The sequence below is a fragment of the Dermacentor variabilis genome, chromosome 3 (genome assembly GCF_050947875.1).
Source record: "Dermacentor variabilis isolate Ectoservices chromosome 3, ASM5094787v1, whole genome shotgun sequence".
Lineage (NCBI taxonomy): Eukaryota > Metazoa > Arthropoda > Arachnida > Ixodida > Ixodidae > Dermacentor > Dermacentor variabilis.
This window is the reverse complement of record NC_134570.1, coordinates 203050240-203077848: the sequence shown is the minus strand read 5'-3', so window position 1 is coordinate 203077848 and position 27609 is coordinate 203050240. Positions and strand designations below refer to the sequence as shown.

At 46.4% G+C, this 27609-nt stretch overlaps 1 protein-coding gene and 1 pseudogene across 1 annotated transcript in view; one reads left to right on the top strand and one right to left on the bottom strand.

The window, feature by feature from the left end:
* The window catches only part of LOC142576598 (fatty acid synthase-like), a 417693-nt gene that overhangs the window by 152733 nt on the left and 237351 nt on the right, over positions 1-27609 (top strand). The window contains exons 10-11 of the mRNA XM_075686791.1: positions 12627-12856; positions 17339-17542. Coding sequence (XP_075542906.1) covers positions 12627-12856; positions 17339-17542 — 434 coding nt within the window. The remainder of the gene's footprint in view (positions 1-12626; positions 12857-17338; positions 17543-27609) is intronic.
* LOC142573850 (uncharacterized) lies at positions 8610-9612 on the bottom strand (annotated as a pseudogene).

Below are 27609 nucleotides of genomic sequence, written 5' to 3'. Positions count from 1 at the left end.
TTGATAATCGGAGGGGACTTCAACAGTCAGCATACTGACTGGGGCTACCGCACCACCACGGGACGAGGACGACGATTCTGGTCCTTGGTACAAGAGCTCCGCCTCACAATACACAGCAACTTTAACACCCCCACGAGAATTGGCAACAATGTCAGCGCGGACACCAGCCCGGACTTGACACTGAGCCGCAACCTTGCGGGTATTACGTGGAACACAACACATCACACATTAGGGAGCGATCATTACATCCTCTAAGTTACAGTACCCTACAAACAAAGAACGACCCTTCACCTAACACACCAACTTACCAACTCGGATGCAGTCCGCGCCGCACGGGCGGCCCTTCCTGACGCTCTCATTACAGACATCGACCAGTGGGTGGCATCACTCATGAACGATGTCTCCGCGCACACTCGAACCATTGACACCACACCAGATACGCCCACCCTCGACACTCACCTTGCACACCTATGGGAGGCCCACCATAGCATCCTAGAGCGCTGGAAAGGGCAAAAGCTCAACCGGACCCTTAAAAAGCGGCTAGCCGCACTGCAAACAAAATTTACTGAGCACTCTGAGGAGCTCTGCCGATCCAACTGGGGACAGATTTGCGATAGTATGGCTGGCAATCTGTCCTCCAAGCGCAGTTGGCAACTCCTCCGTCACTTAATTGACCCCACGCAACCTAAAACAGCCACACAATAACACGTCACACGCCTTATACACAAGACCGACCTTTCTCCCGACGGACTCATCGACATACTTAGGAACACACATACAACTCCCGTACCCCAAACCCCCTGCCTCCCTATGCAGGCACCCCGAATGCCAATCTCGACGCGGTGATTACGGAAGCAGAAGTCAGAGCGGCCCTCCTAACTCTCCGCTCTAACTCTACTCCAGGAGTTGACCGTATCTCCAATAGCATGCTCCGCAATTTGGACGATCAGTCGATTGCCCAGCTCACGGGGTACTTAACACATGCTGGCAGAAGGGGGCACCCTTCAGAGGCTGAGGCAGAACTCACACAAGCCGGCGTAGCGTGTCAAGTGGTCGACGGCTGTCACAATCCATCGTTTACCGGTGAGAGTCACAGGAAGAGGACCATACAGGTCAACGCCAACGACCTCAAATGGTTGCGACGGACAGGGAACCGGTTGCAGTTGTCCGCTTGGAGCTGATGTAGGGAGCTTTCGACGCTGACATAGGGCGCAGGAAGCGAGATATCTCGCTACACTGGCGGACAATCCAGGCCAGTAGAAGCGACCTTTGATGCGGTCATAGGTTTTCTGCAAACCGAGGTGACCAGCACTCATGTCGTCATGAGAAGCCTGCAGGACATGAGCACGTAGAGAGCGTGGCAGGACAGGAACCCAGCGTTGACCGTCAGGGTGATAGACATGACGGTATAGGACGCGGTTGTCAATCTTAAATTGCGTCAGCTGCCGACGAAGGCGGGCGTTAGGCGGGTCGAAGCTCCTTGAAGGTGGTCTATGATGCGCCGACAGTAAGAGTCGGCAAGTTGATGAAATTGGAAGGATTTGTTGTCGTGTGAAGGCATCTCGTCGACAGTGGCCGACAAGAAAGCATGTGAGGAGGGATCGTGCGATAGCTTGTCACGGATGGCAGTTGGAGGTCCATTGCATGGTGTCGTGGGAAGCGGACAGCGAGAAAGCGCGTCTGCATCTTGGTGTTTTTTTCCGCACTTGTAGGTAATAGTGAAGTCGTATTCTTGCAGAAGAAGAATTCACCGACCAAGCCGTCCAGACAAGTTCTTCAGCGTTGAAAGCCAGCAAAATGCATGATGGTCTGTAACGATCGTAAAGTGGCGGCCGTGAAGATAAGGTCGAAACTCCTGCACAGACCAAATGATAACTAGGCATTCCTGCTCCGTGATGGTGTAATTCTTTTCGGCCTTTGTCAGAACGCGACTTGCGTATGTGACGACCCTCACCTAGAGTGTCGTCTCGCTGTAGGAGAATGCCACCAATTCCGTGACCACTAGCATCCGTATGCAGGAGGGTAGGAGCAGCTTCATCAAAATGGCGTAGTACTGGTTCAGATGTGAGAGCGCGCTTCAGATGGGCGAACGCAGATTCACATTCTGGAGACCACAGAAAGGGAACATTAGAACCCAGTAATTTGTGCAGAGGTGACGCTATTGAGATGAAGCCTCGTATGAATCGGCGAAAATAGGAAGCGAGGCCTAGGAAACTACGCAAATCTGTGGTCTTTTCGGGACGAGGGAAGTGCTGAACTGCCGAAACCTTGTCAGGATCAGGACGAATGCCATCTTTGCTCACAATGTGACCTAGTACTTTGATCGCCTTGCTCGCAAAATGGCATTTCTTGGTGTTTAGCTGAAGTCCGGCGTTGGCAAGGCACGTGAGAAGTTCATCCAGACGTTGCAGGTGCTGAGAGAAGGTTGACGAGAAAACAACAATATCGTCCAGGTAGCACAGGCAAGTCTTCCACTTCAGGCCAGGAAGAACGGTGTCAATCATGCGCTCGAACGTTGCGGGCGCATTGCAGAGGCCGAATGGCATGACAGTAAACTCGTAGAGCCCATCTGGTGTTGAAAACGCTGTTTTCTCCTTATCGTCCTCATGCATAGGTATCTACCAGTAGCCGGAACGCAGATCGATGCTGGAGAAGTACTCGGCACCCTGCAGGGAATCCAAGGCATCGTCTATTCGCGGCATAGGGTATACATCCTTGCGTGCGATCTTGTTAAGTGCTCGGTAGTCGACACAAAATCGAACAGAGCCGTCTTTTTTCCGAACCAAAACAACGGGGGAAGACCAAGGGCTAGCAGAGGGGCGTATTATGTTTCGTTGGAGCATGTCGGTGACGTTCTCGTCAATGACTTTCCTCTCGGCTAGCGATACGCGATACGGTCTACGGCGCACGATGGATGTGCCATCTGTCTCTATCCGATGCGTCGTTATCGAAGTCCTTCCCAACGAAGCTGAATGCGCATCAAAGGAAGCTTCATGTTTTTGGAGCAAAGCAAGCAATCGTTGTGACTGCGAAGGTGTGAGATCGGAACTGATGGCAGCTGCAAGAGCTGAAGAAGATGCGGCCCGTCCGGTACAAGGAACTTCAGAGGAAGCTGGTTTAAAGGAAACAACAGATATAGACTCCGATTCAGTGGCGCAAGCCAATGTAGTGCCTTTAGGGATGAGAATCTTTTCGGATGTCGGGTTTGTAGCGTAGAGAAGTGCAGAGCCATGATGAAACCGAACGAGCCCTGATGCAAAGGCTATCCCTCTTGCGAGACAGCGTGCAGATGGTAATACGAGCACGTCGCCGCAGTCAATGACGTCAGACGTGATGGTAACGATGCTTTGATGGCGAGGAGGTAGCGCGGTATCTTCTGCAGCAAGCAAGTGAAGGGGTGCGTCATCTGCACGAAGTGAATAGGTCGTGTCGGTCATATGGAGAACGCGTTGCCCACAGCAGATGGAGGCGGAGGCCGTAGAAAGAAAATCCCATCCCAATATGAGCTGCTGGGCACACGAACTTTAGCTTTAGCCATCCAGAACCCTGTTACCGTCGCTGATATCGTCGCTACTTGCCAGCGCCTTGACGACCTCGAATCAGTACGGTTGCAGCCAGACACCACTGCAAACACAACCGCCGACGACCCTACATTACGAGCAATGATACGCGCAATAATTCGAGCAGAGCTCCAGTATCTTTGCTTAGCCGCAGTGCCCACGCCTTCTCCTGCCTCCGATACCAATCTGCGAGACGTCATCAAGGAGGAATTGGCGTCCATGGCTGGTGCAGCGCACACGGACCCTCTAACCCCTAGGGCCCCATCAACGTACGCACAAGTAGCCGCGGCTACTCCAGTCATCGTTCCACCGATGCCTCCTAAACCAACACCGGCCCACATCGCTTCCATGACTACCAGCGCACCTACCCAAACCAGCTATCCGCAGTGGCGTCCTCCTCGTGCCATCTGCTACTACTGCGGCTATCGTGGCCACATAGCATGTTCTTGCCTCAAGCGCCAGCAAGGCGAGCGTCGCGGATATGATATATACGAACGCGATGACTTTTCGCCCGGAGCTACTTTCCAACGTCTAGGGAGCTTCCATGACCAACGCCGTCCTTATGGTCCACTGCGCGGACGCTCTCCATCGCCTACTGTAACATCCGAGACGGCTCAGACGTATCGTCCTGCAAGACGCCGCTCGCCGTCATCACTTCGCCGCTCTACGTCCCCACTGAGACCTGCTTCTCAATTCACCGACCGTCGTCCGGAAAACTAAATTATGCAGCTTTTGGAGGAAAAGCTGCATCGAACGACAGGACAGAAATTCCTCCATCGCGTCCGTGCAATGTGATATTGGTTGTAGTAGAAGGTGTACAAGTAGAAGCTTTCATAGACACTGGTGCTAGTGTTTCAGTCATCCACCGTGAATTGTGTTCGCGACTTCGGAAAGTTACGACCCCCTATGATGGACCTACGCTACTCGCTGCTCAAGGGGCCTCCATTCGACCTATCGCCATGTGCACTGCTCGTATTTCCATCGATGGACTTCTGCATTACGTACAATTTGCAGTGCTAAGTTCGTGCTAAGTTCGAGGGGGCACCCTTCCGCAATCTTGGCGTCACGCCAAAATCTTACTCATACCCAAGCCCCGCAAACCCCTTACACCTGCAAATCTTCGCCTCATCTCCCTAACCTCGTGCCTGGGCAAGCTTTTGGAGCATGTCGCACTCGCCCGACTCACCCAACTCATGGCGGAGCAAGACCTCTAGCCGCACAGCATGGTGGGCTTCCGTCCCCACCTGTGGGCACAGGACGCCATGCTCCAGCTCACACAGGATATTTTCGACCTCCTCACACCGGGTCACACAAAAGCCGTCCTCGTCTTGGATCTCTCCAAGGCCTTTGATCGCCTAGACCATCGAGCGATAATGGCGGCGCTCTCCCCCTTGAACATAGGTGAACGTAAGCATTCCTTACGAACCGCACAGCCGAAATTCACTTCGTTCCCTACACATCCCGCCCATACATCCTTAGTGGGATTGGCACCCCCCGAGGATCGGTCCTCTCCCCTTTTCTCTTCAATGTCACTCTCATTCCCCTTGCCCGCAAACTACAAGCCATCCTTCACCTTCGGCACACACTCTATGCTGATGATATCACTCTATGGACCACCCATGACAGTGATGGAGACATAGAGAATACTCTGCAGTCGGCAGCTACCCTCACCCAAACACATGCGCGGAGTATCGGACTCTCATGCTCTCCGGAGAAGTCGGAGCTCCTCATACTCCGCCCCGCAACCCGAAACTGCCCCACCACCCCTATAACCGTGACATTGGAAAACCGGTACATCCCAGAGGTACACACTCTCCGGGTACTGGGCCTCCACATCCAAAATAACGGGAAGAACTCACCATCCACAAACTCAAGCGGACGGCGGTGTCGATATCGCACCTAGTCCGCCGAGTTTCTGCACACCATCGGGGTATGAAGGAGCATGACCTCTGTCGTCTCATTCATTCCTTCGTCCTCAGCCGCTTTCTCTTCACGCTCCCCTACCTTAAACTCCAGGGCAGAGAAATCTCCACCCTGGATGCCATGATCCGAATAGCATTTAAGACACACCTACCTACACCTACACCTACACCTACCTCTAGATACCTCCACCGAAAAACTCCTCCAGCTAGGCCTACATAACACGATAGGTGAGCTTATTGAGGCCCACCGACAGACACAATACATACGTCTCGCGAGAACCACCACCGGCAGACACATCATACACACCCTCGGTATCAGGATACCAACCACGGATCCCACACAGCTCCAGGTCCCCTACCACATTTACCGCGAACTCCTTATTAAACCTCTCCCTAAAAACATGCACCCCACCTACCACGAACCCCGCCGCAGAGCTCGCGCACGGGCGCTCCACAAACACTATGGCACGGAACCGGATGCTGTGTGGGTGGATGCCGCATGCACAGGTGAGGACGCGGTTGTTGCCATCACGAACCCCTCCGTACAACCGATTACCACCCTTCACATGTCCCCAACTGCCACTTCGGAGGAGGCTGAAGAGGCCGCCATTGCCCTAGCTATTACGCGCACGGAGGCCCGGTACATATTATCGGACTCTAAAACTGCGATACTAAATTTTGCTCGCGGGAGAGTTCACGTCCCTGCATTTCGCATACTGAACTCCCTCGCTGCACACCCGCCCCGCCACATGGAGCTCATATGGGTGCCTGCCCACTCTGGGAATCCTGGAAACGAGGCTGCCAACGCTTTAGCCCGAGGTTCTCTCAACCGGGCACCGGCGGCCTCCGATCCAGGGTTCTCACGGGAGCGCATGCATTCATTCAGTGAACTGACGCAAGCCTGCAAAGCCGAGCGCCGACTCTACTCCCCACCCCATCCCTCCCTCGACAATTATCACCAGACATTAGGCGGCTCCAAACACGCACCTTACCTTCCCCTTATATACGCTCGCGCTATCACCACGTCCACACCGACCCCTCCTGTACTCTCTGCCACCACACCAAAGCCACTCTCGATCACATCCTTTTCCTCTGCCCGGCGGATCCTCCCCCGCGGGGCCTGGAGCACCTTACTACTTGGGAGGCTTGGGAGACCCTACTGCGCTCCGAGGACCCGACCAAGCAAGCCAACGCCACAGGCCGGGCTGCCAGAGTCATGAGCCTCCGGGACATGAACGTTTGAGTGCAGTGGGGCCGTGCGGAGCCCAAGGACCTGCGTGTCCGCAACTCCCCTGTGTGCAATAAAGTTGTCACCACCACCATCTCTCTGGCCGATCAGGCATTCTCCGATTGGCTGCCTGACGCCCCGTGGTCTTTCCTAATTGGTTTGCTTTTCTTCTTTTAGTTGTTTTTCTTGCGCCGCGCGTTCACGTGCCGGACGCTCTTCGGCGTTGTCGTTTTTCTCCTTCCAGCACGGAATTGGCCTTCGCGCGTGCACTCCTTGTCGTCTGCTCCTGACTGTCCCGATCACCGCACCATGTCGCACACCACACATCACAAAGTGAGCGAGATAGGGCGGTAGTTATATGGAGAGTGCTTGTCACCTGACTTATGGAGTGGGATCACCTTCCCAATCTTCCATTCATCAGGCAAAGAACCCTTATCTAGCGACTGTTGCAATATCATTGCTAGAAAAATTGAAGAGTAACAGCTAGTGCTTTTCAAAAATTTCGCGTTTATTAAATAGTGTCCTGGAGCCGAAGAGAGTTTTAAAGATGAGATAATTGGTGCGATGCCTGCTGTTTCAATGATTATGGGAAACATTGTTTGGTAATCGCAGTCGTGAGTGGATGGAAGAGTAATGTGTGTAGTTGATGAAAAGTTGTGCATGAAAACATCATTAAGCGCGGACGCACATTGATTAGTTGGAATAACGTTTCCAGAGCTGTCGATTAAGGTTATCATTTCGTCCGCCTTGGGGTTAATGACGCGCCAGAATTTCTTGGTGTCGGTTTTAAGCATTAAAGGCAAGGTATTGCCAAGAAAGTGATCGTTGGCTTGTTTGTGTGCGGCTACATACTCATCTGCCGCCACATTGTATTTGGTCCAGCGGTTTACGCTAGGTGAACGTTCGGCTAATTTGTGCAGGCGTTTCTTTTTATTAGACAGGCGCTTGAAACGGATGTTGTACCATGGGGCGTTTAGATTACATGCAATGGTGCGCAGTGGGATGTATTTGTTTGTTAGTTCAGCAATTTTTGCAGCAAACATATTCCAGTTGGTCTGAACGGTACGGCTGTCGAAGTTGTTCATAAATACGTCTATAAAAGCAGATAATTCGGCGTTAATGGCTTCAAAATTTCTTTTCGCGTAGTCTCGAAAATATTTGAATTGTTTACCGGTTTTTGGCCGCAAAATATTTATGTCAAACGAAAGTGCTGCATGGTCGCTCAAGCCGGGTAAATAGGTGATGTCGGAAACTAGGTCAGGGCGCGATGTTAATACAAGATCAAGTGTGTTCTCAACGGATTCGGTAGTGCGTGTGGATTGAGTAACAAGTTGTGAAAGTGAAAAGACAGAGCACATGTCTAAGAACTCATTGGCTAATGAAGAAAAAGGGTGTAAAGTTGGAGGTTCAGCATTCCATATTGTGTTCGGTAGATTAAAATCGCCAAGCAAAAATAAAGGTAATGTGGGATGATGAGATGTAACAATATTAATGATATCATGCATCTCATTTACGAAATTAGATGAATAAGTTGGGGGGGCGGTAACAAACACCAATGATTATCTTCTGGTCATTTATTTCAATGATGGCCCAAACCGTTTCGAGGTCAGTATTGACATGAATACACTGAGCTGGGCAATCTTTAGTAATGGCTAAGAGCACGCCGCCTCCCTGACGCATTGTACGGTCACAACGATACACTGAAAAATGGTGTGCGGTTTGAAGAATTTCGTTATCTTGAATCTGTGAATGTAGCCACGTTTCGGTAAGCACAAAAATGTTGGCGGTGCAAGTCTCCAAGGCAGATTATAAGGAAGTGCGCTTATTCATGATGCTTCGAATATTTGTAAAGAACACAGATACGATGCATGATTCTCGTCTACATCCCCTCACATTTTCCTAACTGGGCACGTGCTGGGAATTTGCATGCCCGCCGTTATCTCGTGGTTCATATGGCGCATGCTCGTTGACGGTGTCTGTTGCCGGGTCATAGACGAACTGGTTTTTATTCATTATTAGTTTGGTGTGCCTTAACTGGAAAGGGCATGGTTGGGGCTGGCTTTTAGCGTACTCAATTAGTTTTTTACGGATGTGACGGGCGTCGGGCGAAAAATCTTCGGAGATAGAAATATCCTTTCCTTTCAGCTGTGCGCGCATAGAAAGTGTCTTTTATTTTCGTGTTGGTGAATTTAACAACAATTGGGCGACACTTATTAGGCGTGTAGGGACTAATGCGATGAGCACGTTCGATTGCCGTGTCAGGCAGGCTGTCGATTACATCGGTTAGTGCTTCTCTTATGCGTGATTCCGACTGTTCCCACGATTCTCGAGAGTCACGGATGCCATGAAATATGAGGTTATTGCGTCGCGATCTATCCTCAAGTTCGTCAACGCGCATTAGTAAAGAATCAAGCCGAGTTGTTTGGGCTTGAGCCGACGCCTGAATGCCAGTCATTTCATCATGGAGATGGTCTAAAACATTAGTTTTTTCTTCAAGGTTTTCTCATCTTTTCTGGATGCATTCCATTTTGGTCTCGATGTTCTTTTGACTAACCTTAATAGCCTTGACGTCGTTAACCAACTCGGCCTGACCCTTAGCAGATTGTACAGAACGAGCCTGAAGGTCTTTTAACAGCCGGAAAAGAACTTCCGTCTGCTCAGAAGGGTTTGATGGCAAATTCTGCAGCTCGAGTAATGCCTCAGTGCGGGTAGCAGGACCGGGATTAGTTTCCACGTCACCTGAACGCATTAACAGCAACGCCATAGAGAAACAATCTGCGACAATTTCACAAAGCACTTGTTGGCACGGAAGCAACAGCAAAAATGGGTCATCACTTTTCTTAGCATAAAGCGGAAAGTTTTTACAGACTTGCGAAGTGGAAAGGTGCGCTGTATGAGCCATTGTGCTCCAAATGCTGCTTCCGTGCCAACTAAACGGACTGACGCTCGGACAGCCGCTTAAGTTGCCACTGCGATGTGACGACACAGTTGACGATGATGGTGCGCAGAAGGCTGGGCGCAGTAGTTGTAGTGGGTCGATGTGGAGATAGTTGCCGGTCTGCTGGTAGATTGTGGCCTTGCTTGATAGTAGCAGTGGTTGCGAAGGGTCATACTCCGAATACGCAGTGCACGGACACAGCAGCAGCAAGAACGCGAAGATCGCCTGCGAAGTGGAAAGGTGCGCTGTATGAGCCATGGTGCTCCAAATGCTACTTCCGTGCCCGCTATTGTACGGAGTGAGTCCAAGGCCGGCACGAGGGCTCACTTATGCCTCTGCCAAGCATTTTATCCACTTCCTGTTGTATGACGGCCCAACCCGCAGCTGACACACGTGGGTCTTTGGGTTGTTCTGTCCGCTGCGAAGATTCAGTTCCCGGTGCTATAGTGAGCTGACGGCCACCGCTAGCAGTTACTAGGAGTATCTATATCGAGAGGATATATTTACAAAGCAAGGCACGTAACGTTCCGGCAATGGTAGACCCAGCGCGAGCACAGCGTCAGAGAATTTGCGCTAAGTGTATCGTTTGCCATGCACCATGTCGCAGGGGATTAAAGTTCAAGTAGCGAGTATTGAAAGAGGATAAGTAGAGGAATCGCAGGGCTGGATGTGTTTTTAATGCACACCGAATGAGGTAATGGGACAACATAGCCAAGAAAAGCGAATGTTGTACTGAATAGGTATCATCCGCTGCTATCTTACATCTGTATGTCGATTATATGAGCTTTGCATCGTATAGCTCGATCTATTACGGTGCAATTTTGGAGTATGTTTTTGAGCTCCACTGCCTGAAAAAAAAGATCGCGACTGGGGTGAGCGAATTCTACGCCATGTCATTTGAACAGGAGTGGCCTCCCTCAATTCTGTTTGCTCTCAATTTGCACAGGCAAAGGCGGCGTTGCCATGGGCAACACTGCCACGTGACGGCAGCTGCACAGAACTGCAGCTGCGTCACGCGATCACAAGCTTCAGCCGTCGGAGCTTCTGACGGGTGCCGTCAAAATTTCGGTACTGTCATGTTGCCCCTAATAAATGGAACTTTGTTTCAATTACTGTCGTAAGAACTTGGATCATGAAATAGAAATAATCAACTAGAATAACGCTTCATGAATAATATCACGCAGAGGGCAATTTTGTTCCGCTAGTGCCTTGCCGTAATTGACGGCGCAGGTGACACGTTCGAGTTTACACTTACGTTTTGCACAAACATAAATGCGCGGACGTATTTCTTGAAGCATCAGGAGGTCCCAAAGTGAAAGCTTTCAAGGGGACCTCCTGTTATTATTGCGTACACATGAGTATTAGCGCAACACGCAGTAATAGTATCAACATAAGACAAAATTGCAACCTGGACGGAAAGGAATAGGAAAAGAAGTGAATAAATTAGGAAAATAGCGATAACGAGCAAAATGTTACTGTTACATAGGGAACAAAATAAACAAGATTAAGAAGGTAGAAGTACCTAGCAGTGAACAAAAGGACTTATCGTGCTGCATATTACCAACAAGGACAAGTTGACATGGTGATGCATAAACAGCACAAATGCTCATGTGCGATATGAAATTTCGTGCAGGGAAAAACACATTATACATCCAACAATAGATATGCAAATTTATACGCAGCCATGATAGCTTAATAGGACGCTAACGAAGGAAAGCACAAGAAATATTGAGATACAGGAACGCAAACTTTATGAATGGTGAAATTGTAATTCCTCTCAAGATTTTTTTTATATTGCGTTCAGTGGGATGTAACCGAGCAGGCTAGCTAACGTTAACGGTGATGCAATACCAAAGCGAAATGCCATGGAAGCGATGTGGAAATTTTGCACAATTGTACGGGAGTTTAGAGAAGACACGGCTAGAAAGATGGGGGCTGGCTTGTTACCTAATTTTCGTAACAAATTTAACACAGCAAAGGCGAGAGACGCTTTTGTTGAGAGCGCTTGTGAGCACCTGTGTTTTGTGTCACTTTATTCGTCTCTCGTTTTGTTTGCGCTGTAAGTGTGCTAAGACAAGGTTAATGCATTGAGATATTTTTGTATTGTTTTGCGCAAGAAGGCATTCGAAAGGAAGGCTGTCTGAATATGTGGAACAATGAGAGAAACAAAATGTATTAAACGATAGCTTACTATTAAACAGAAGCAGATACGGTAATCTGCAGAGTTGTTAATAAAGAGGTGAGAAATGAGGCGAGAATGAATCAGCTAAAATTCATTAGTGTGATTGCCCGGTTTTGAAGACGTTGGAATGGTTGTGCGTGTACAGCGTATGTGTCGCCCCATGATTATAAGCAGTAATAAGCAACAACAATGTAAGCCTGCCACAGTGAGGGAATGATGTGTGCTTTAATTAGCGGACGTGCTCTTATTGGAATACAGATGCCAATGACACATTTTCATTAGCGTATTAGCGTAGCTATTGTGTTTGAGATGATTATCTCAGCTGAAAGAACCAGCCAAAGCAATTCTGACATCACGCGAATCCTTTATAGCAAAAACGAAATAATGCATTCCAGTTTAGTCCATATTGTTCACGTTCCGTTTGTCGAAGTTAGTACGTGTTTCAAACCTCCAGATTGTGGGAGTTTACTCTGCCCCTCATTGCGGTAATTTGACCTCATCTACGCTTTTAACTGAGTGCTACGTAGAGCAACTCTAGCTTCTGTCTTCGTCATTGCGTTGGACATATATGGCTTACAGTGTATGTAAAGGTGACTTTATTATTTCCGAACTTAGATCCTGTAAATGAGACAGGTGAGTAGAAGACAACACTCAGGGAGTTCATTATTGCGGCTCATCAGAGGAAAAATTATCGAATTCGTGTCGCTTCTATGAACTTGAATGCTACGGGCACCGACATACGATGCAACGGTCTCAAAAGTGCGTGATCACTTCTTCCGGTTCTCTGCTTCGTCAGGTCTGTCGTGGGAGGAGGCTACAAGACGCTGCCCAGATGGCGTACAGCCAGCTTGCCACAACGCAGAGGGCTCTGTTACTGTATCCGGAGCAGCCGAAGCAGTAGCCAAATTCGTCGAAGACCTTATGGCTGAAAACGTTTCCGTCCGAGAGGTGAACAGCTCAGGCGTGGCCTTTCACAGCAAGTGCATGGAGAGCATCAGACCGGCCTTCATGGAAGTCATGCAAAAGGTGCAGTCCGTATGAATTGAGCCTTTTTCCCTGCAGTAATCATAATATTGGCTGCGCGCTGTTTACGGTTCATGCAAAATTTGAAGAGTAACGTGAAATGAACCAAAATAGGACATATTTGTACTCATCAGGCACAGTCTGCTGTTACCATGTATCTCTTAATCGGCAAACTTTCTTTACCAACTGTAGCGAAGACCTGCAGGAATTGCCAAAATAATGTAAACTTCTAAAAGTCAAGTCGACATACGGAACTCTCGTTATTTTGTTACATTATCTCGCACCCGCACTTCTGGTTAATTATTTAAGAACTTACTTTAACTCTCTATTATTTCCACCAGTTTATTTGCCTATATACAAGTCAACTCAAAAAGCTTTCACGCTAGGCACTTGTATATTTGTATCCTAGATATTGAGGTAGTCTTCTTGAAATGTATGCCATGGTGGTTACGCTCTTGTTTTATGACTATTTCTTATCAAATTGGCCACGTCGCAGCTTCCTCTTGCTTCTGTGTGTCAGCAAGCTTAGCAGCAGCTTGCCACCTTAGGCCAGCGTCGCTTACGCTAGTCACTGGAATCAATTTTCATTGTCCTCAAGCCCTTGTCTTTTCTAATTACGTAACCTATTAATGTCAATAGCGTTTAGTACCTCCAAAATGCATGATGGAGTTCACTGTGTAGTAACTGAAACAAGTGCATGTTGTGCTGGCGAGCACTACGACCGTTTGGCATAAGTTGAACACCTTGGCGCAAGTACGTTAGTTGTTTCATGGTGGCGTCTCCGCGAAGAGCTCAACAGCCCCAATGCTGCTTAGGCATATAACATCACATAAAGCAGGCCATAATTTGAGCAGCGGCAAAAACAATAATCGAACAAGAACGAACACAGTCACAGATAAATTTTACAATGCCATATTTTGTTGCCAACCTGCTTAGTTGTCGTCTCTATAGGGATGGATTGGCAACCGTCTTATTACACAGTCTTAGAAAGGGTTGTCGAGGAATGAAGACGTGCTGCTGTAAGTCCGCTGAGAAATCGACGCCCTTTGTATGCTTGGTGCAACACAATTTTTTCGATGAATACGTTTTTACATTAACTTGCACAAGAAAATTAGCGCTAAAGTAAAGGTTAAGCTCCAAGAAATTTATGACCGGCAGCGAGTTTTAAAGATTAAAGGATAATTGCCGTTCAGTTCAGAACGGGTGTCGAATGCTAGTTTCACGTTGACAACAAAGTGTGATTTTACTTGTGAATAATTTCCTTGCGAGAGAGTCAAACGCCCAGTACTAAGCAATGACAATGCGACACCAACGCGAAAGCATGGGCGCAGACTACTAAACAGGCATGGAAGGCTGAACAATTCATCAGTGCAATGGAATCTCTCCAAGGTTACCTTTCGTCGACCTGCCGCTGGCGTAAAGAACGAGGTCGCGGGTTCGTTCCCCGGCAGCGCGGCTGCATTCATATGGAGGCGAAAAGCAAAAACGCTCGAGTGTATCAATTTCTCAGCTTGCCAAAATCAATCAATTTTTAGCCCTCACCGCCCACCGTAGCTTAGTGGCTACGCCACTGCGTCGATAAGCACAAGGGCCCGGGATTAAACTGCAGTCGCGATGGCGGCATTTCGTTGTGGTCGAAATGAAGGGACGCCCATGTTCCGTGCATTGGTTTCACGTGAATTATTCCCAACTGATAAAAATTATTCAGGAGTCCCCCACTACGGCGTGATTCATAGCCCACAATGTTGCCTTAGGACCTTAAATCCTATCAGTCAGTTGAAGGATGATCGTTCTGTTTACTGCGCTATACTGTTAAACAAAGGACATATAGATACTGACAAACATATCCAGCATAGTGCAGTAAACAGAACGATGTATTACCAACTAGCCCCAGTCAAATGCTTATTGAATGATCGTCTCAGTATCGGCGGTTTTCGTTACCAGGCTTGGTTCCATTGGTGATTCGCGTTTCAGGTATCCAAGTAAATGTTACCGCTATTGCACACCCTAATTTTGAGTAATTAGAGTACACTTTCGTCATACGTAGGTCGTGCGAAAATACAGGACAAGAGCGGATATGAAGAACGCAGGCTATCTTCTTCATCCGCTCAGAGAGGAAACGGGCATAGCCGATATTATAGTTGACATTCGTAGAAAGATATGAAGCTGGGCAGGCCATGTAAAGTGTAGGTTGGATAACCGATGGAGTATTAGATTTATAAGGTGGGTGCCAAGGTAAGGGAAGCGCAGTTGAAGACGTTGGAAAACTAGGTGGGCTGATGAAATTAGGAAATTGGCAGGTGTAATTAGGAATCAGCTAGCGCATCCCAGGTGTAATTGAACATCGCAGGGAGTGGCCTTAAATATAGGCTGATGGTGATGATAGTACACTCCATTAAAATGGCTCCATGTACACTCCATGTACACTCCATGTACACTCCATTAAAATGGCTCGCAAATCTCCAGGTGAAGAAGAACCCAAAATCAATTCTCACCGACACCAGCAATGCTGGTGATGGGTGGAGCCGCAATCGAAGAGCAATTAGCAGAGAAGGAAATAAGCAGTGTTAAAGAAAAACATTTTGTAATGAAAAAACTTTGTTACAACTTTGTTACATTGAATCAAATATAAATTCACAATCAACTTTGTATATGTATGCAAGGAAAGAAAATACTATTGTTTTACTTTCTCATTAACAATAAATAGCCCCTTTTCAGCGTCCGCTGAAGAAGGGGCATTCACGCCGTGATAAATTGCAATGCAATGACACCCTTCTGCTATGCAGAAATACGCGCTCCTCAAGTTCATCGGATAACATACGCCCACCTCGCATGCTGTGTTCTTTTGCTTGTGAGCGTTGGTCTGATATCTGGTGGCGTTATGCAGGCGAGGTGTGTATTATCATGGGTCAACTTGTTCAGCCGAAAGTTGTGAGTTAGGACCGCCAGATGAGTCTTCACTTAGCTACCTTCGTGCTGCTGCACTGGCTGACGGGCATGACAGTCCGACAATGTGGCCAACAGAGCGTGCAAATCTTTATTTGGATGGCAAATAAGCGATATTCCTTGCATAGGTGGGACTGTGACAGCCCTACGACTGGCATATCACAGTACAGCTTTCCGTACCACAAGTTCCAGTCCCCCATCGAAACAGAGTATGCATCATTCGAAAATGTTGCTTTACTGACGGGTAGCCAAAAAAAAAAAGAAGATTCGACCCTTTCACAAGAAAAGACACCACTTCTTCTTTTAACAGATTACAGCGTCACTGAATTATTATTTTTTAATTCTTCCGGAATTGAATCGCTCGTCATACAGATGGCGCTAAGCTCCCTAAACCGCCGTTGAACCGACATTTCTTGAACGTATGGGCTTTTATGGTGATGAGCATTGTCATGACATTACGTCAGGACAATTTGCTTCCGGCCATTGGATTAATTGTAAAACGACATAGTACGGAAGTCAACAGTACTTCAGGTCAACAGTACAACAGTTTCTTCAGGTCAAAGTCAAATGCTTCTGTGCAGAATTCATTTTGGTATTTGATAAAATTTCATGTTTGGCTCCTCTTCAGCTGAAAATTTTTGTGATCAATTTAACAAAAATATGCTGTTGTTTATGAACTGAAAATGATTTGTCAGTAAGACTATACCCAGTAAAATGCAGCTGACGAATACCATATTTCATACCTCTGATGACTGCGTCGAGAGAATTCAATAGTTTAGAAGTCTGCTAGCTCTGTGTCTTCAGAGCTAGTCTTTCTAAACTAACAGAATTTGTGACATTTGGACTACAAAAACGGTCACCCTTGTAGTCTCCTCATGCACCCGTCAGTGGCGTAGACATTCAACAAATTCATACTCGAATAAAGAATATGCGTCTGAATATTGACTACTTCTTTTACTGGGTATTCCAGTAAAGACTGTTAAAAATTTACACCCTTGAGGCTTATCTTAGCCCACAACAATAACTGACATCTGTCTTGCCCGTATTTCACTTCTTTAATGCTGTGAGCCCGCTACTTCCAAGTCACGAACAGCTTGCGCGTTATCAGCATGACATAGCATTCTTGACAGGAATGTAGCGAGCGCCGAGTTTTCTAGAAAGGAAACGCAAGCAAGGCAGGTAACAGTTATTGTTGTGGGACAAATATACACCCGAAAGGGCGTAACGGTTTTGAGAGTGAACGAATAAACGTCAGAAGTTCCAGAACATATGAAGGGTTCCCAGTAGCAAGTGCAATTCTCGTCACTAGCCACTTAATGCTGGCCGGAGAGAACTGGAACGCGCCAACAAACGTGACAACTTAGCCAGACCTTTTTTAGGCTTACGGACAAGTGATACATCTCTGCAATACTTCTAGCTTCGCCAATCTAAGTCTAGTACTAGCCATGCATTTTGCATGTAGCTGTCCGTTTGATAAAGGAGGAAGGAAGTGTCCGATGTCTGTCATGGCCTTCATTTTTCTTTCGGGTTCCCTTACAGATTGTTACGGAACCGAAACTACGCAGCAAGAATTGGTTGAGCACTTCACTGCCACCGCACCGCTGGCACGAATCTCTTGCTCAGAGATGCACACCAGAATACTATGCAAACAATCTCGTATCACCGGTGTTTTTCTTCGAAGCTGTGCAACGTGTTCCCAAGGATGCCATCTTGGTTGAGGTTGCACCCCACTGCCTACTTCAGGTGAGCTACCACTTGACTTTTTTCAAAAACCCATGAGCCATCTATTAGTCACATAATGTCTCGATAGGAGGAGTGCGTGCTCACGTATACGCGAGTTCCTTGTCTGGCAATTCAATGGGAGCTGCATTCACGGCGAGGCACCTCGCTTGACAACGGTGAAGGTCTCGATGATCCAGCGTGTGAGCCGATCTGAGTGCCTCTTGAGGATAATTATTTCCTTGAGCTGTCGGCTGCACCCACGTGACTGGTAGTGCAGAACCAGGTTGCTGCAATATTTCTGTTTCACACGGTTGGCCTGCTCTCGGACATGCTTTTTTGCCGCAGAGTAAGACACACACAAAAGAGGAAGAAACAGAAGACGGCACGGGTGGCTATGTTTCTCTCTTTCTTCCTTTGTGTGTGTGTGTGTCTTAATTTGCGGCAAAAAGCACGTCCTTCAACAAACACCAGCTGGGACAACAAACAGTTCTGTTGGCATGCTCCCGGATGCAGTCAATGAGGCAACGCCTGGTGTACCCTACGTTGGATCAGTTGCACCGCAAAAGGACGTTGTAGGCGACCCTTGCGATGCTGCTAGTGAAGGGTGCCGAATGCTTCATTTCGCATCCCCGGATTGTGGGAAGGCAATTCTGGTTGACCATACCACATAAAAGGTTGACCTTCTTTGGGGCGGAGAAAACTACCGGCACTCTCGCCCTTCCCGCTGCCTTCTTGAGCCTACACTGTAAAAATATTTTCTGGAACAGCAATTTTCTTGCAGCTGCCTTGCCATAAAATTTCTGTTTAAGTCCGTTTTCTATTTTTGATCTTTTTGTTATTTATCATGCTTTTTCTGTTTTACGTTAACAGAAATTTCGCCTTTAAAGACAGTTGTATGTTTTGTATGGCTAAAAATGCTTTGTTTCTTGTTTTGAGTTCTCCTGTTATTCATTATTATGGTCTTATTTATTTTACAGAACATGCATAGGTACATACGATTACTCATTTTGAGTTAGAAAAAAAATTCTGTTTGCTGTTTATAGTTGCCTGTTATTTCTCTTTTTTTGTTTCGCTGTACATAAATTTGATGTGCGAACACAATCTTCTACCGTGGTGAATAGTGGCCGTACTAGGAATGTCGCTGAAGCCAACGTTTTGCCAAGGGCAATTTTCTGTGTGAGGGCAGTCACCACGCTGACTACAATGATTTTCTTTGTCGAAACGTTGGCAGCAGCCGACATTCCTTCTTTTAGCACTGTTTGCCACTTGCAGCCTCCATTTACTGGGAACTACCGCCCTGTTTGAATTTTCTGTTGTGCGTCCCAGCACCATTACAAAATAACAGATATCTTCTAAATATGCAGTTTGTCTCAAAATGAAATTTAATCTTTGTGGTAAAAGCTGAACATAGTTACCCATAGAGAAAAAAGACAAATGACACACGTAATGATTACGAGTTTTCAGCAGCTGACAATTACACACGGAATGTCCTGTGGGAGATATCTAAATGATGCGTAAACATTTGCTACTAATCACCTGCTGTTCAGTCGTCGTATTCTGCTGTATTTGGTATGATTGCGGGCAACAGCGCAGAATAATTGCGAAACTGAGAAGCGTGGTTGTAACACCGAAATGTTAACCGACACGAGCATGAGACGACGAGTAAGAAGCGACTAGGGCAATGTTTCCTAATCTGTAGATAACTACCAGAGGACGTGGATGTGGCATGAAAGGACGAGAGGGATTCTGTAAATGAAGCAAATATATAAAAGATTGATTACGTACAGTGTACCTTGTTTGGTTCCGGTTATTACGTTTATTTTTTATCTTCGAATTGAATGATGGTGCTCTGGGTGATGCCGCTGCTTCGTGGAGGATGAGCACTGGCCGATGCGTGCTCTAGTACGTGACGTAATTTAACAGTGTCACGTTTGATAGACGTCGTACACAGACGTGGTCGGTGACGCTGCCTTCTCTCGATACGAACCATTAACAACCGTGATCAACCGTCTTCTGGCGGCGTCTGCGTATGGCGTGGCCGCGCGGGCCATATCATGAAAGCGACGTGCGGTGGGGACAGAGTGTGCTGATAGGTTCGTGTGCGCTGTGTTTTCGCCGCTTAGTTCGCGTTGAAGCGAGAGGCAACACGAAGGTTGATTCGCTCGCTGCTGCCTGCGTTATCGTGAAAGCGATCGTCTTACGTGGCGGATGGACACACAGCCGGATGAGTTTGCTTGTTGGGTAGGCATAGCAATTCTTACGCATAAAAAAATATTAGACTAAGGAAGGCGAAATGCTCGTGTGTGTCCGTTTTGTTGACATTACTCAGTCTCTTGCACTACTGTTTAATATGGTCAGTACTTTTTTCTCTCGGCAGCTGTAAGAAACAAGCTGTAATTTAGGACATTGTAGAAGAAAATGCACTTTTGTTTCATTTTACACTAAAAGATCTTTTGACAGGCAAATATGACAACAGAATTACTGGTACAACTGCTTATGCGCTCTATGTTTAGAAAGCAAAGCAACATCTGTTTCCCTCCAGTGGTTACGACAGCTTAAAAGTTAAATTCCTAGGATATACATAAGCTTCCGCTTGCCATGGATCGCAAGTTTACGTGAAGAAGGAAGAACATAAATAAAGTGCATGTCCTTTCAAACCAAGGTAAACGAAGTAAAAGGTATGCACAGCTTTGTGTTTAATAGGCACTGATAGCGAACTTACTGAGCTGTCCCGACCCTGCCAGCTAAATGTTCTTGAATTAGTGACCGTATGCATTCATGCAGAATTTTGCGACACACAATAGCATGAAGCTGGGTGCGCGGTTTTAATTAGGCATTATGTTAGATGCACCGTATATATTATGTCACAGCGTCCACATATTGTGAAGCCCACATTAAGGAGATGTTCGCATTTTCGTGATGCAAATGCAATCAAATAATTTTTTTTTCTAAAAGGAAGGTTCTGTGGAAAGTCAGATAGTGGTTTAAGTGTGCCGTCGCTGCCTGGCAAAATAGCAAAACTGTTCTCAACTTAAAGTTATTTTTTTAAATTTAGTTTTAATGCTTGTTCTTTCTGTAAACCAAGGAACCAGATATTCGATGCATCCACGCGGGACAAAGAGCAGTCAGCAGCTTTAACACTGTAGTGAATAATGCAGCGAAGAAGAGCCAGGCTACAGCTGGCTTCGTACGAAAATATAAAAGTCCTTTATTAGAAAGCAAGGGAATGTGATAGCTAAATAAGGCACCTGAAAACACAATAGCAACAGCAGATTTCTTATTACTCTACAAGAAAACCAGCTGACATATCATACGACAATCGGGATGCAGAATAACTCAAAATAGCCTCGACAGTACGTTGTTGAAGCCATTTGCTCGAAAACTGAATCTTGAAGACACCTGAATATGAAGACAACTTTTGGTGCAAGACCGTGCTGCTTGTTTAAACTCTACCTTGTTTGTTGTTTCAACGTTTCATACTGCGAAGACTTTTGTTCAAAAACTGAATCTTGAAGACACCTGAATATGGAGATAACTTTTGGTGCAAGACCGGGCTGCTTGTTTGAACTCTACCTTTTTTTTTCAAGGTGTCAAACTGCGGCTGACCTGAAAATCAACAGTGGTGCTTTATTATACATACGACAGCAGCCTGATCGTACAGACCTCATTCAGGCACAGTAGCACAAGAGGTTCTTCGTGAAGTGCATTCAGTCACGTAGTGTGTGCGTATCTGAGTACGGCACTTACTGATACGTTTTATTTTTCCAGCCGAACTAGTATTTATTTTGAGGTAACTGCATAATATTGGTACGTAGCCAGTCAGTGGCACCACGTGCAATTTGAAACAAACAGCGCTCGTCGTAGGGCAAAATGTACACGCACACACACATAGACATACAACACACACGCAACATACATATACGTACATACAACGCAGACACTGCTCCATGCTGGTAGTCGCCCTTTGTTTAAAAAATGCAAAAGCATACTTAGAACATTGCACTGACAAGCTTCATGTTATTGTCGTAAGTGTTCACTAAGCTAGATGGTGTGTGAAATTCGGGGTAGCGAGGCGTCTCTGGTGCTTCTTTTTAAATACGCTTAGTCATACAAAAGAACACTTTCAGAATGACTATTGCTTCATTTTAAAGGAGCTAGCAACCGATAAAGACAAAGAAAACGAAATATCCGATGTGGGACTCCACACATTCAAATGCACGTGTAACCACCACCCTCCCCCTGTCTTGGCTGTTTTGTTGCTTTTGTTTATATCATCATCATCATCATCATCATCATCATCATCATCATCATCATCATCATCATCATCATCATCATCATCATCATCATCATCATCAGCCTAGTTACGCCCACTGCAGGGCAAAGGCCTCTCCCATACTTCTCCAACTACCCCGGTCATGGACTAATTGTGGCCATGTTGTCCCTGCAAACATCTTAATTTCATCCGCCCACCTAACTTTCTGCCGCCCCCTGCTACGCTTCCCTTCCCTTGGAATCCAGTCCGTAACCCTTAATGACCATCGGTTATCTTCCCTCCTCATTACATGTCCTGCCCATGCCCATTTCTTTTTCTTGATTTCAACTAAGATGTCGTTTACCCGCGTTTGTTGCCTCACCCAATCTGCTCTTTTCTTATCCCTTAACGTTACACCCATCATTCTTCTTTCCATAGCTCGTTGCGTCGTCCTCAATTTCAGCAGAACCCTTTTCATAAGCCTCCAGGTTTCTGCCCCATATGTGAGTACTGGTAACAGACAGTTGTTATACACTTTCCTTTTGAGGGATAGTGGCAACCTGCTGTTCATGATTTGAGAATGCCTGCCAAACGCACCCCAGCCCATTCTTATTCTTCTGGTTATTTCAGTCTCATGATCCCGATCCGTGGTCACTACCTGCCCTAAGTAGATGTATTCCCTTACCACTTCCAGTGCTTCGCTACCTATCGTAAACTGCTGTTCTCTTCCGAGACTGTTAAACAATACTTTAGTTTTCTGCAAATTAATTTTCAGACCCACCCTTCTGCTTTGCCTCTCCAGGTCAGTGAGCATGCATTGCAATTGGTCTCCTGAGTTACTAAGCAAGGCAATATCATCAGCGAATCGCAAGTTGCTAAGGTATTCTCCATCAACTTTTATCCCCAATTCTTCCCACTTCAGGCCTCTGAATACCTCCTGTAAACATGCTGTGAATAGCATTGGAGATATCGTATCTCCCTGTCTGACGCCTTTCATTATAGGGATTTTGTTACTTTCTTTGTGGAGGACTACGGTGGCTGTGGAGCCGCTATAGATATCTTCCAGTATTTTTACATATGGCTCATCTACACCCTGATTCCGTAATGCCTCCATGACTGCTGAGGTTTCGACTGAATCAAACGCTTTCTCGTAATAAATGAAAGCTATATATAAGGGTTGGTTATATTCTGCACATTTCTCTATCACTTGATTGACAGTGTGAATATGGTCTATGGTTGAGTAGCCTTTACGGAATCCTGCCTGGTCCTCTGCTTGACAGAAGTCTAAGGTGTTCCTGATTCTATTTGCGATTACCTTAGTAAATACTTTGTAGGCAACGGACAGTAAGCTGATCGGTCTATAATTTTTCAAGTCTTTGGCGTCCCCTTTCTTATGGATTAGGATTATGTTAGCGTTCTTCCAAGATTCGGGTACGCTCGAGGTCATGAGCCATTGCGTATACAGGGTGGCCAGTTTCTCTAGAACAATCTGACCACCATCCTTCAACAAATCTGCTGTTACCTGATCCTCCCCAGCTGCCTTCCCCCTTTGCATAGCTCCTAAGGCTTTCTTTACTTCTTCTGGCGTTACCTGTGGGATTTCGAATTCCTCTAGGCTATTCTCTCTTCCACTATCGTCGTGGGTACCACTGGTACTGTATAAATCTCTATAGAACTCCTCAGCCACTTGAACTATCTCATCCATATTGGTAACGATATTGCTGGCTTTGTCTCTTAACGCACACGTCTGATTCTTGCCTATTCCTAGTTTCTTCTTCACTGTTTTTAGGCTTCCTCCGTTCCTGAGAGCCTGTTCAATTCTATCCATATTATAGTTTCTGATGTCCGCTGTCTTACGCTTGTTGATTAACTTAGAAAGTTCTGCCAGTTCTATTCTAGCTGTAGGGTTAGAGGCTTTCATATATTGGCGTTTCTTGATCAGATCTTTCGTCTCCTGCGATAGCTTACTGGTTTCCTGTATAACGGCGTTACCACCGACTTCTATTGCGTACTCCTTAGTGATGCCCATGAGATTGTCGTGCATTGCTGCAACACTAAGGTCCTCTTCCTGAGTTAAAGCCGAGTACCTGTTCTGTAGCTTGATCCGGAATTCCTCTAGTTTCCCTCTTACCGCTAACTCATTGATTGGCTTCTTGTGTACCAGTTTCTTCCGTTGCCTCCTCAAGTCTAGGCTAATTCGAGTTCTTACCATTCTATGGTCACTGCAGCGTACCTTGCCGAGCACGTCTACATCTTGTATGATGCCAGGGTTCGCGCAGAGTATGAAGTCGATTTCATTTCTAGTCTCACCATTTGGGCTCCTCCACGTCCACTTTCGACTAACCCGCTTGCGGAAAAAGGTGTTCATTATCCGCATATTATTCTGTTCTGCAAACTCTACTAATAATTCTCCTCTGCTATTCCTAGAACCTATGCCATATTCCCCCACTGACTTGTCTCCAGCCTGCTTCTTGCCTACCCTGGCATTGAAGTCGCCCATCAGTATAGTGTATTTTGTTTTGACTTTACCCATCGCCGATTCCACGTCTTCATAAAAGCTTTCGACTTCCTGGTCATCATGACTGCATGTAGGGGCATAGACTTGTACCACCTTCAATTTGTACCTCTTATTAAGCTTCACAACAAGACCTGCCACCCTCTCGTTAATGCTATAGAATTCCTGTATGTTACCAACTATTTCCTTATTAATCACCAATCCGACTCCTAGTTCTCGTCTCTCTGCTAAGCCCCGGTAACACAGTACATGCCCGCTTTTTAGCACTGTATATGCTTCCTTTGTCCTCCTAACCTCACTGAGCCCTATTATATCCCATTTACTACCCTCTAATTCCTCCAATAACACTGCTAGACTCGCCTCGCTAGATAGCGTTCTAACGTTAAACGTTGCCAGGTTCAGATTCCAATGGCGGCCTGTCCGGAGCCAGGTATTCTCAGCACCCTCTGCAGCGTCACAGATCTGACCGCCGCCGTGGTCAGTTGCTTCGCGGCTGCTGGGGACTGAGGGCCGGGGTTTGATTGTTGTATTCATATAGGAGGTTGTGGCCCAGTACTGCACCAGGGTGGCCAATCCTGCTCTGGTGAGAGAGTGCGTTACCGGTTCTGGTCACCGGGATCAGGCCGCACTCCAGGCCTGTTTGTGCAATTTTCTCAACACACGTTTTTTTTTGTATTTTCCGATGGAGAATTGCGCTGCACCGGGATTGGAATCACGGTCCTTTTGCACTGGAGACGGATAGTCTACCGTCCCCGCAGGAGTTAAGTTAAAAATTGGAGAATGGGGATTTGCGTGACAAAACCACTTTCTGATTATGCTCGCCTTAGTGGAGGACTCGGAAAATTTCGACCACCTGGGGTTCTTTAACGTGCACCAAATTCTAAGTACACGGGTGTTTTCGCATTTCGCCCCCATCGAAATGCGGCCGCCGTGGCCGGGGTCCGATCCCGCGACCTCGTGCTCAGCAGTCTAACACCATGACCACTGAGCAACCACGGCGAGTCCCGCAGGAGTTGTACGCCTCATTTAACCTACAGTGGGGCCCAATTTGATCAGTCAAGGTGGGCCAATCTGAGCTCGGTTATACCGCATGGATGGCACTCGGCAGAGAACCTGGTATTTATGACCTGCACATGTGTGGCCACACATAATTGAGGATATATAATTTTTCTTTTAGGAGGGTTTCCGTACAGTGATAAAATGAAGGAAAACACATTAAAAAAGAAAAAAAAAGAAAGGGGAAAAGAAAAGGAACATAACTTGTGATTTGAACTCGTGATCCTTCAATGTTGCCCGGAAAGGTAGCTCAGTCGGTTGGTTCGTCAAGCCAGCGGTTACTTTCAAGCGCTATAGCTCCTGCTCCGAGCCTCATACTTATGTGGAAAGGGGCTGGTGTTGGAAAGAGGCATAATTTCTTGGAAAAATGGCCGCCAGAGGAGCAGCGTGAACTCGAGCGGCTTTAGAGACTAGGAAAACTGCCTTAAAGTATTTAGACTTGAGGGGTAGTTTCGTTAACAAACTATAACACGGCAATCAGCACTCGAATATAATTATAACCCTAATAATAATTGTAAATATTCATCTCATCTATAGGATCTAAAGCGCGCGCTGTTTCTTGCCTCTGCGTGTAGTAGTTAAGAGAGCCAGTTTAAGGGCGGAGAAGAGGGAAGGAAAAGAAAGCAAACTTGCAGCGCCGTGGTTTTAAGGCGCAACCGTGGTAGAGAAACGGAAAGGCGATATAAGCATGCGTGGCCATGATACGCACACGACAAACTGCCTTACAATATTTAGACTTGAGGGGAAGCTTCGTTAACAAACTATAACACGGCAATGAGCACTCGAATACGACGAGAGAAATAATTGAGACGTGGAAAATTCCCTTGAAATAAATCTGGTTTGCGAGACAAATGCTTGTATGTATTGAATCTCTTAAAAGATGAGGGGGGAAATATGCGCTCACCGCGAGGGCATCGTCAGCGCGAGACCACCACCAGGCTCCTTACGGGGATGTGGAGAGCTTCGCGGCCGGAACGAAGCCTCCCCTCTCCGCCGGCCAGGCGTGGAAAACGCGCTTTCCGATCGCTCAAGGTTGCGTAGGAATAGTATAGTTCTAGCGTCTAGGAAAAGCTTTAACAGGTGCGAGGACGGCACGCATAGCGTGGGAAGCTAGCCGCCGGAATAGCTATCTTCGAGAGCTATGACTATATACATGTCACCTATTCACAATATTCTTGCGCAACTTTGGTTGAAAATTTTTTTTAAATATGCAGCCGGCTAGAATGTCATATTAAGAACAAATATCCACATCCTTTCATGACTTCGTTTCTTATAACTTTAAAGTAAAGTAAGTAATGTAAGCAGTTAACAAGCAAGCAAGGAAGCATGTAAGTAAGTTAGGTAAGTAAGGTAAAGTAAGGAAGTAAGTAAGTTAGTAAGTAAGTAAGTAAGTAAGTAGGTAAGTAGGTAAGTTAGTAAGTTAGTAAAGTAAGTAAAGTAAGTGAGTAAGTAAGTAAGTAAGTAAGTAAGTTAGTAAGTAAGTAAGTAAAGTAAGTAAAGTAAGTAAAGTAGGTAAGTAAGTAAGTAAGTAAAGTAAGTAAGTGAGTAAAGTAAGTAAGTAGAGTACGTGAGTGAGTAAGTGAGTGAGTAAGTGAGTAAGTGAGTTAGTGAGAGAGTAAGTGAGTGAGTAAGTGAGTAAGTGAGTGAGTGAGTGAGTGAGTAAGCCAGTAAGTGAGCAAGTGAGTGAGTAAGTGAGTGAGTAAGTGAGTAAGTAAGTGAGTTAGTGAGTTAGTAAGTGAGTAAGTGAGTTAGTAAGTGAGTAAGTAAGTAGGTAAGTGAGTAAGTAAGTTAGTAAGTAAGTTAGTAAGTAAGTTAGTGAGTAAGTTAGTCAGTTAGTAAGTGAGTGAGTGAGTAAGTGAGTGAGTTAGTAAAGTAAGTGAGTGAGTAAGTGAGTAAGTGAGTGAGTAAGTGAGTGAGTAAGCGAGTAAGTGAGTAAGTAAGTGAGTGAGTAAGTGAGTGAGTGAGTAAGTGAGTGAGTAAGTGAGTGAGTAAGTGAGTGAGTAAGTGAGTGAGCAAGTGAGTGAGTGAGTTAGTGAGTGAGCAAGTGAGTGAGTGAGTGAGTGAGTAAGTGAGTGAGTAAGTGAGTTAGTAAGTGAGTAAGTGAGTGAGTAGGTAAGTGAGTAAGTAAGTGATTAAGTGAGTGAGTAAGTGAGTGAGTAAGTGAGTGAGTGAGTGAGTGTGTAGGTAAGTGAGTGAGTGAGTGAGTGAGTAAATAAGTGAGTGAGTAAGTGAGTGAGTAAGTGAGTGAGTAAGTGAGTAAGTAAG